The sequence below is a fragment of the Centropristis striata genome, chromosome 21, assembly GCF_030273125.1.
Source record: "Centropristis striata isolate RG_2023a ecotype Rhode Island chromosome 21, C.striata_1.0, whole genome shotgun sequence".
Taxonomy (NCBI): Eukaryota; Metazoa; Chordata; class Actinopteri; order Perciformes; family Serranidae; genus Centropristis; species Centropristis striata.
The window spans coordinates 12093103-12104193 of NC_081537.1; the positions used below are offsets into that span (position 1 = coordinate 12093103).

Genomic DNA, 11091 nt, shown 5'->3' on the forward strand with positions numbered 1-11091 from the left:
TATCCAAAACTTATTTAAACACAAAACACACTTAAATATGCAAGATTACTGTAAAAACTAACCTCATCCTCTTCGGGCAGTGCTATAACATAAGAAACTGAACTCCTTGACGTTATCTATACAGTGTCATCTCATTTGAGTTCGTTTTTCAATTGAGAGGAAGTCTCTTTTGGTCCTTTCAAAATAAAATTGTCCGTTATCAAAACAGGCTTTTGCATTAATCGATTAATTGATTGTTAACATTATAGATGCTGGAGTTGGCAGGTTTCTTCCAAACGCTCATCCCTAGTTGCGAGTGAAAGCATATGTATTGAGCTCCCATAACTACATTTTCCTGCAAAACGGTAAACTATCATGATTTGATAAAATGTGTTATTAATACATACTTCATATATAAAAATAGTTTACATTGTAGTTTACCAAAGTAATCGTTTTTGGAAATTACAATATAATTTAATTTGAGTATCGACACTGTTACCCCATTGTTTCTGCCATTTTTTCCAGTAATAATAGTAGATAATATAGTAGATAACTATAATTCATAATTATGAAACAGGTACTCACTTGTTTAAAAAATACATTTATTTCTGAGTTCATCTTAAACAAAAGTATTTCCACTACTTCCCTTACACACTGTAAAGGTGTTGACCCCCTGTGAATTAAATAATGCAGTTTAATTAGCGTATATTTAAAGTGTTACCTGTAACTTCATGATGTGTGATATGGAGTTGCCTAATCACAAGATGTACTGTATCTCTCTTCATATATCACAAAGTAACCTCCTTTGTTTTTACAGTATCAGTCTCACCCAAGTTCAGTCAGTCTTTACTATTCACACCATGTAGCCAAATCCAAACTTTTCACTGCAATCATGTGACACGCAGTCCCAGAATCTATTTGATAACCTGCCACGACTAGGTGTTCCCTGCTTTGTCTTTGAAAAGTGATTGAAATTCCTTACACCTACGCCCACTCATCCACCTAGCACCACCGAGGCACTCAACAAACCTTACAGAATGCAATAAACCTCAAAGGCTATGTTTTCAGTAGTAACATGGGCGACAGATGTAAGAACAGTAAGCGCTCTAATCTGTTGAAAACCATAATTTTCCTGGCTAGATATGAAAACAAGATGGTTTAGCACAGATTCAACATCAAGGTCAAGGTTTCAGATGAGACAGAATTAAAACGTATCATAAATGTAGATATGCTTTTGTATCATTTAATGAAGTTCATGGACAAGCATTGTGGCTAAGGCAGTGATTAAATACTTTTGTAACAAAAATATAAACATGGATTTTGCAAATAAAGCACAGGGAACAAGGTGAAGTGCTGCATGTCACAGGATAAATACTAACTTACCAGATTCATGCTGGACAGAATGAGACAGAAAATCTCCCACCCTGTATAGAAACTGATGAGACCAACAGTAAGTGATATTAGGTGGTTCATACTTGCGTTATGGCTTTACATTTCAGATTTACCACCACAGCGCCGCAGCTTAATTCTGCTCTCCCTGAAGACTTCACTGACATTTTCCAAGGTCTTGCTTTCAAGCCCTGCCTTGATTAGTGAAGCAGGTTTTAAGAAGAGCTAATCCCATTCCCTGGAAAGCCCCCCTCCCCTTTTTTTTTTACAAACCAGTCAGCAAATGGGGAATCTAGTCAGCAATAATACACAGTAACAGAAGCATAAATCATGTGATCCTAAAGCTGAAATGACGGTTATATCTGGCAACAAACAGGATGTTGACATTGGCTGGTAAATGATCATTACAAGTGCAAAAGCAATGCCATCTTGGATTTCGCTCTTCTCATTAGTGTCACTTCAAAAATAATACTGCTTTCATCGTTTCACTCGTAAATTGTCTGGAGACTGCTGATAGTTAGCTATCCGCCTTAGCCGTGTCATGTTGAAGCAGGAATTTGTGGAATACATAAATCTTTCTTGTACCATTTAAAAATATCTTCTGACAACCTCTACTCCCACTTGAAATCGTGACCCACCATCTCGTAAAACTTGACATTGTAAGGTCTGTAGAAGTCTCGCAGTTGCTCAATAGCATCTCTGTCTATCTGCACATGAGTTCTGCCTTTGGATTTGCCCAGGCAGCGTGGCGAGCCGCTGCTCTCCGGCTTCTTAAGGCAAGGGAAGCCCTTGGTGCGGTTGAAATAAAAGTGTTTGTCTGTGACAATACGCTTTAACCCAAGGAAGTCCTGCACTCGAGCCAACTCCCCTGCCGGGTCCGTGATAAGACGCTCTCCGCTCACAAAGTGGATCTGAGCCAGAGGGAAGAAGCGGAGCCAGTTTTCAAGGTGCAAAGCGTACAGGCCAATACGAATGGCATTCCAAGACGTGTCCACGATGCCCAGGCTCTGGTTTCTGAAGGCCAGATCCTGGAAGCTCGGGAGGTCGGGCGTTTTGGATAGAGTCTGAGTGTAGTCTGATATTGCACGAGTGACGGGGTCACGCACCACCACGATGAGCTTCGTATCCCGGGACATGACAGAGATCCGGTGCGGCGTCTCTTTCGTCACAAAGTAGCTTGGTGTCTTCTCCATTGTGATTTGGCTTTCAAGAGTCCTTGGCATTAAACCTCTAAATGAAAAATAAAAAACACAAATTAAAAATTCCAGTATGAGAAAGGTTTCTCATTTACATTCCTTTCATATATTACTTTAAGAGTATTTCATGACATTTTCTTGCTGTTTTGAATTGCTCACATTCCCACAAAGGCTAACGGATTCAGACACAGAGGACACAGCGTCCTTGCATTCACTCTGTCAAACGGAAAAAGTGTGTATTAGATGTCTATTTAGGCCAGGATTTCACAAGTGAGTTTTCAAAGTTACAGAACCCACCCTAACGGAGCAGCTCCAGTTTGGACATGAACCCAGTTTCTCGATGTAAATGATAATAGGACGCAGAGTCATAGTAGTGTGTTGTCACAGGAGACTCTTCTTGCAGACAGCTCTCCTGTGCATCAGCCCAGCATGGTTCAAGAGTAATAAATCACCAGGAATGCAAACAGAACACATATAGCAGAGTGACTCTGTTAGGTTACTTCTGGGTCTTCAAACTAGGTCAGTGTTGTCTTTGACAGAAACGATCTGAACAGGTATGACTTCACAGAGGAAACGTTTAAAATTTGATTAGAAACCATCAAGGATCAAGGACAGAGTTTAAAAAGAGCTGGTAAATAGAGCTGCAATTAACAATTATTTTCATAATTGATTAGCTAATTTATTACTTTGTCAGAAACATTGCACACAAAATATCTTGTTTTACCTGATGAGCAATCCAAAACCTAAAAATGTTAAATTACCATAACATTAAGACAAGGAAATATCATTTTTACATTTCAGAACCTTCATTAAGTGTAATTTTAAAAGTTGCAGATTATTTGTCTGTTAATTGACTACTTGATTAATTGCACCTGAAAATAAAAGCCCAGACGCGTAGTGTTGACATTTAATAGCATCTATCTAATGATTCTGATTCGTTTTTTTGGGGGGAAAATGAGGAAAAAGTATTGGTGCAGTCTAGGAGTTGCTGTCCAACCCATATGACTATAAAGAACATTTGTCCCAACCCTTTATTACAACCCATTGCAAGCCAACCATAGCGTTGAATGTCTCAATTTTTTTAACCAAAAAACCCCATTGAATATTAACATTTTGGAACCACAAACGTAATGTCTGCAACACATTGAAAAGATATGATCATCAAGATTTGAGCGCAAACCACATTGGGATTTGTACTTGTAAGCAGGCGGCCCAGGTTCGAATCCACCTTGGAGTCTTTTCCTGACTGTCTTCCCCTTTCACTCTGTATCTCTCACTGTCAAATAAAGCCAAATTACTTAAAAACAAAACAAAACAAAAAATCTATGATGGTTAACGTTATGCAACAAAACCACTTGGTGAGGGTTAGGTAAAAATAACAGGGTTAGGCATAAAAACACCACTTATTCCAGACATTGCTGACAACAATGGGACACAAAAACAATAGAGAGCAAATGAAGTGACGTATGTTTGTAGGCCATCGCCATGGGGTCTATTGAGAATTCGCCTATGGGATTTTTACATTGTGTTTTTGGATTGTGGCAGAAAATAAGGTCTGTGGCAAACACACGTTTCTCTGAAGACATTTTTATTTGTTCAGGCTTTTGACTAATTGTTTCGGGACTGCTATGGTTGTTTAAATTGCTGTTGTTTTGGTCTTTTAAAACTTGTATGTACATTTTTTATGTTATGTGTATGATTTTTATGTGACGCACTTTGTGACTTCTGTCTGTGAAAGGTGCTTTATAAATAAAGTTTACTTACTTACTTACTTACTTATGCTTACACATTTTGTTTAGGAGGATAAACTTAACTAATGAACACCACTTTTATTATGTTTGAAGCGTTAATGCAGCCGATGAAAGTAAAAAGATAACATTAGCTATAGAAAACTACACCACGGTCACACGACTTCTATGTCACGACTAGCTTCAGACACTCTCCGACAAGCTAACCAGCAGTTTTGACAAGCTAGTGAATCTGTACCCCTATGAATTGTTTATTGACCTAAGGGACTGGTGGGGAGTTCCTGTCCGTGTCCATCGTGATGACGTTTAATGTCCTCGACAACCACTGTAGTCTCATTTAGCCACTTGTTAGCAACCACCTTTTTAAGGACATGTAAAACCTCCAAAAATCCCAAGTTGGGGTATTTACTGACATATTTTATGATGTAAAACAAAACGTGAACATCTCTACAGACCTTATTTCAGACATCTAAGCCAAAACCCATTCCAAATCCTCATTGGTTTTGAGAGGTTAGACCTCATGACGCTATCATGCTAACATACTTCAGGGTTTAAGAACTCATACTTGTGGCGCCTTCTACTTTTGAACAAGCAAACCAGTTTAAAGACCTGGTTTTGTTGGTTTGTCGTTAACACCATATTGCTTCATCAGCAGACAAAAAAAAAACTGGCAGATTATATACCTGTGGTTTCCAGGAACGTTTAATTACAACAATTTGTGCTGGTGACTGGGCTGGGTACTACCACCAGGGGGCACCACTTCAGAAATGTTATGATCGGACACACAGTGGCTTTAACTTCTACATTTGAATGCTACATTTGATGTCTACATGACTAATGAATACAAGTGAGAGATGCATAATGCCATGTCTTAAATACTGCCGATGTAGCTGGTAGACTAGCTAACTGACACTACAGTATGAAGAAAAGAACCACAAACAACCTGGGAAGTAACTTTATTTGGTCCCCTCTGTAGCCTTTAGCACTCCTCTGTCATTATTGCATTTCTTCTCATTTGCATAGCGAGAATGAGATTCTGACTAACCAAAATGATAGTTTGGCCTTATAGATGAGTGTTCGCAAGAGAGCAACTGTTTGTTTTGAAAGCAATTCTCCAAAGTCAGTGAGTCGGCATTTGACCTTTTCTCAACAGTCGACAGCTGACAATCAAACCGCGATAATGGGCGAGGGCTCACATCTGGTTCACATTTACAAGAGACATCTCCGAGATAAAAAGGGCTTCAGCCATGAACCGCGCCAAGACTGCCAATTAGTGGACATACTTTCCGTTTATAATTATTTTATAATACTACGGATGCAGATCCCTCCTGCAGGTTGCATGACAGCCAATCATTAACATGCGTGTGTGCGAGTGTGTTTGTGTGGATATTTCATGACTAAACCAGAACATGTCTATTTTCAAATGTATACTGAGGAGTTTAAATAATCATGTGGATGTTTCATGTTTGGGATGCAGAAGCTCCCTTGCACTGGATGCCTCATGTAGCATTTTAGAAATAAATAATTTACTTTCACATTCATTTTGAGATTAGTTTAATTGCCATGCACAAACAAGACAATAGCTCAGAGGCCTGCCAGTGACAGCAGGCCCGCACGCTGCAGTTTACACTGTTTGCCTCAAGAGGTTGGATTTTATGAGAAAATCTGATGAATTGCTCTACAGTACATCAAAACAAGAGGGCCACTTTTCTGCCGATGTAAACAGAGCTCGGGCCTCCGAAGTTTCCCTGCAATAAGAATGTGAAATGAGTCGAGAGACTGCAGAAAAACACATCCAGCATGTTTACCCACCTCAAAACATAATGTACACAGAGAGGCAGCTAGGGGAGAGAGGGCGGACAAATCACATTTTACACTCGACAGTAAGGAGCTGATTCAGTGTGAAAAGTGGTTTTCATTTTCAGAGGTGCTGCAATAAGTGGCAGGAGACATGGGTCAACATTTGTCTCAGCTTTTGCCTTTCTTTGAATTATTTTGTGAGGACTACAGCTGCACATGAAAACCTACAAGTATCCTGCCTTTCTATGAATCCCAGTTGCAGAAATTTTGAATTAAATTAGACTTATGCATTGGTCATCATCATTTATCATGCTTTTATGTCCTCATTCAGTTAGGCTGGAGAGAGCAGGCCAAAGCAGATTCACCATATCGAGTGCAAAAATGCAGTTATTCTCACCTCCCGTGAATATTCTTTATTTATTTCAGCCTCCCAAGTGCGATAATTTGTTCATCTGTATGTAATCTGTATGCAATAACTGAAACTCTGCTGCGCTAATGGCTCCACTTGCTCCCAGTACTGGAGCCGTTATTCTTTGTCTTAAGAATGTATTAATATTTTTTTATCTTTTACTCTCCTTCTATAGATTACAACATTGTATTTTACTGGCAGAGTGAAAAGGTTGTATCTTGTTCATGCAGCTGAGGACACAAGCACAGCTGACCATCAGCCTTAAATGTCCAGAGACTCCCAGTTGTCCTTGAAGGCACCAGCCAAATGAAAAGTTTTACTAATTAAAGCTGTTAATCACTCTTCCCTCTTATGGCACTGCAGTCACTGGCGTCATTCAATTTTAACTAGAAACTTTTATCACATTTCTGATTTATTTGCAGTGATTATACTATAATCGTGTTGCATATATGGAGGTTATCTACACTGTAAAACTTTTCAGTAATTAACTGGCACAGCTTTGCCTGCAAAGTATGTTTTTTTACAGTATTACTAGAAAAACATTGGCAGTATATTAGTGTATTCTTGTACATTTACAACACGTTTTTGTCAGTCATTTGCTGAATATTAACAGTACACTGTCACACTTCTCAGTGTAAATGTACTTTAAATTCCTGTAAATAAGGGTTGCAATCACATTTTCTGTAGTATTGTACATTATTGCACTATATGACAGCAATGCAGTAGATTACTGTTCATATTTCACTGTAAATTTACATCTAAGGTTTATGTAAGGATGAGATTACCTGTGCAGGTGCTCTTACCTGTACCACTCCAGGCCTCTGTCATAGTTCCTGTCAAAGAAGTGTGTCTCGGTCCCAGCCGCTCGCACGTCCGGATGGATCCTGATGAACTCCAGCACAGCTCTGGTGCCTCCTTTCTTCACGCCGACTATAATGGCATTAGGCAACTTTTTATTCCCAAACTTTAAGTTCCCCATGGGAGGACTGGGCGTGTCGATGTGGGGAGTCAAGGGAGGTCTTTGGTCGGTTTTCTGCCGCGATGCGTCGACGCTGCTCGGTCTCGCATCCAGCGGCAGAACGCAGGATTTCTGAATGCGCCTTTTGGCTCCATCGGCCAGGACGCGCTGGCAGCTGGGCGTCGGATCACCTGACTTCTGCATGATGGTATCGGCAGGGAATAGTGTAGAGTAGCACAAATAAGAAAGGAAAAGGGACAATAAGCAGATGGATGTTCTTGTGAGCCGGTGTGAGAAGGGGAGAAGTCGAGTGAAGAGGAGCACGCATGCCATCTCTCCATGGATATGCACAGTGCATGGTTTTCTAATTGATCCTGCGTTCCGTCCTGTCTGACTGTTTAAAGTGGCTGTCCACTGTCTCCAAACAAAAAATAAGGCAACTTCTGCGTCTTGTCACTTGGCAGCCAACACTTCCATCACTTCCTCGCGGAGTATTTTAACACCATCCATCTGCGTCCCATCTCTCCATTCCGCTAATTGAAAAGGCATCCATCGCTGCGCACCGACTTTGGAAATGACACCCTCCTGTAAAAACTCCTGGACGTCTCCATGGTCACCACGCAAGAGTGAGAAGCAGTGGGAGTGCGCTCTCTGACAGCTCCAAACCGGCTGAGCGACAGAAAAATATTTCAACACGGTGACGTCACAGCGTCTTTGCATTTAAGAAAAAAAAAAGTCTTCAGCTCCTCTCCTCTCATTCATCTCACTTTACTCACTTCTCATCATGCGGGTATTTTTTTGGCTCACCATAGGATGAAGCTGCTGCAGAGTAAATGTTTTTTGAAAATATCCCCAAATGTGAATGTTTTTCCCCCAGCAAGATGAGATTCAGAATATAATTTGAATAAGTTTAATATGGCTGATGTAGGTGGTAAGAATGAAGCAACACTTATGATCAAAATAGACATTTCATTTAAAGAGTAAGAAACCAAAACTTCAGGGTGAAACGCATCCATAAACATTTATATTTTAATACACCAGAGAAAGCTGGGTCATCCTTTGTAGTTTCCTCTTTTCTCTTTTCTACTTGTGATCTCCGCTTACATGTTTGGATGTTCAACTTAAAATGTTAGTTTATGCCCAGTGTCAACTTCTCCGTTGAGTTTTACTTGAGTCCATATTACTGAGTGCTTAAAAATCTGTCCTTAAGGTGCTCAGAGAAAAAAAACCCCATCAGTAATTCAACATCTATAATTCAATGACAACTGGGCTAACTCCATCTGCTGATGATGATCCTATTACATGCATGTAATATGATCAAAAGCTCCAGAAAAGCTACACTAATAGGCCGTGTGGTGAGTTTTTTTTCAACTGCTGGTTCAAAAATAAACTTGAACCTCAGAGTAGCACTCCAGTATTGATATTAATAGAGATATGAAGATATAAATCAATATATAACATAGATATAAATCAATTAGTCCAGCGACAATATCTGAAACTATTTTGATAACTGATTAATCATGTAAGTAAACAAATTCACTGCTTGACAAATTGTTAGACCATAGACTATAAAACATGGATATAGTTTATGTTACTGGCTGTCGCTACCTTGGCAGTGCCTGACCTTCAGCTAATCCAAAAATGGCCAAAGAGGGCCATCAAAGTGGCTTGATTATGCATAATTTTAAACCTGAATATCATTTAAAGGGGTGATATTTATTAATATTCACCCCTGTGTAGTTGTCGCAAATGGGATAATTAGCTAGACCAAAACTGTTTTTGTACCAGGCCGTAAACATGGTTATTTCTGCTGTAAAGTTGGACGTTTTAACATGGGGGTCTATGGAAATTGACTCAATGTGGAGTCAGCCTCAAGTGGCCAGTTGAGGAACTGCAGTTTTTGGCACATCCACATTTGTTTAATTTTTAAACCCTCGACATTTCACCATCCAAACTGATGAACTTATCAGAAAAATAAGATAAAAAATTAAATAAGATTAAAAGATAATGCAAATATGTGTTAGTTGCAGCCCTAATGGCAAAATTATGTCCTATTTTCTAAGTTTTATCATTTTTATTTTGGTCAGCATGTGACTTATTTCACTAATGCTCCTCGTGACTTGACAGAAAAATTACTCTCGCTCCTCACATGATGCTGGTGACAATAACAAACAACGACAAGACAAGTGTGCCCAATTGTGTTCATCAACCTCCCTTGATGCACCATCTTTCCTGTTATGTAATATTTTTTTATTGGCTCGAGTTTGTAGATGACAAGAAAAAAACAAAAAAACTCTGACTAGATTTGTCAATCCTCTTCTTTTAGTACTGATTTATCAAGAGAATGTCTTAGATAGAGTTCCCATTTTGGAAACCTAAGAATGGCCATGGTTGACCTCCTTGGGGGACCCCAGGACTAACATGGACTCCTATTAACCCCCTGTTCCTTCCACTCTGTGTCTCTGTGCTTTGTCCAGTTAGTAATCCAGACCCCGACCCTGACCCAGAGCCTGCATCCTCTTGCAGCTTCAAAGCAAACAGAAGAAGTGTTTGGGGGTGTTAGTGTGAGCACAGAGTGCAGGGTGGGTCATCCCTCTTAGTTTCCTCATGACTGATACAAATGCAGACAAGCCAGAGGAGGAAACAGAAGAGGATAAAAACTCCCCGGACTGCAGAGGCGCACGGGGAGGAGTTGAGGTGTCACAGCGGTGCTCCCGCGGGTGTCTGCGCCCAATCTCGGAGGCCTCTGATTAAAGAATGATTTATAGGGGCCGGTCGGAGAGGCCCGCTCAGCAATCCGTCTAGTGAATGAGATTTTTCCTCAGGAAGAGGGCGGGTAAATCAAACCTTGGGGCGAGAAGCCTGCAAAGCTTGGCGATAGGGCTCGGTGATTAAATGTTATAATCACCTCTGCTGAGTGTGCGGCTTGTTTCTGTCGCTTGTTTTTTTTTATTGGGGATGCTGATGCCTTAAATCAGTTTAACCTTAGTTCAATTTACAGAACATATGTCTTGTTTAGGCTGATTTACTATGACTGAATGAGGAACAATTGATATCCCAGCCACTTTATACAGAAAAAAAGCTCCTATAAGATACATCCTCTGCAGAAGGGAAATAAAAATATGGCACTTTTTGAAATGTAAAAAGAACAAAGATTATAGCCTTGAAGAAAAGAAAATATTTAAGTCTTAAGTGTTTAAGTCTTGCACCTGAGCCTGATTGGACTGGATACGATGCAAGTTTTAGGGTAAACAAACAAGTCAAAACCAGCTGAAGTCAAGCTGATTTTTCTTAGCCCTTTCTTAGTACTTTTGGTCTTCGAGATCACTGAATAAACCACTGACCGCTCCATCAGCAGCTCTGCTCATTTGTCAGAGGGAGGTGAAGCCTGAGGAGGAAGCATCAGCTCGTCCTGACAGTGCAGATACAGATGATCCAGACAACTTTACATTACAGTCGGGTGAAGAATCACTCCCACGGATACAGTGCACACCCCCTTGTAGAACCACATATATACTCCTGAGCAGATGTCAGGGAGAAACTTTATCCATCATAGCTTTAAATGTGTATTTTGTGCCCACAGATTCCCTTTTTTTCTCACAGTATAGGCCA

The 11091-nt window shown here is 40.1% G+C and overlaps 1 protein-coding gene across 1 annotated transcript; it reads right to left on the bottom strand.

Moving 5' to 3' along the window:
- Nucleotides 1–456: 456 nt before the first annotated feature.
- Nucleotides 457–8022, bottom strand: LOC131960115 (heparan sulfate glucosamine 3-O-sulfotransferase 2-like). Its single transcript, XM_059325343.1, has 2 exons — nucleotides 7325–8022; nucleotides 457–2598 (listed from the first exon to the last, which is right to left on the bottom strand). Exons 1-2 carry the CDS (start codon nucleotides 7810–7812, stop codon nucleotides 1980–1982), a joined length of 1107 nt encoding a protein of 368 aa, XP_059181326.1. The 5' UTR covers nucleotides 7813–8022; the 3' UTR covers nucleotides 457–1979.
- Between the last annotated feature and the right edge of the window lie 3069 nt (nucleotides 8023–11091).

Excerpts from the sequence above, each read along its gene's own strand:
- LOC131960115 (XM_059325343.1), bottom strand. The coding sequence starts at position 7,812 with ATGGCATGCGTGCTCCTCTTCACTCGACTTCTCCCCTTCTCACACCGG. Across the intron at positions 2,599-7,324 it reads AGAGGCCTGGAGTGGTACAG|AGGTTTAATGCCAAGGACTC; the intron begins GTAAGAGCACCT and ends TTTTTCATTTAG.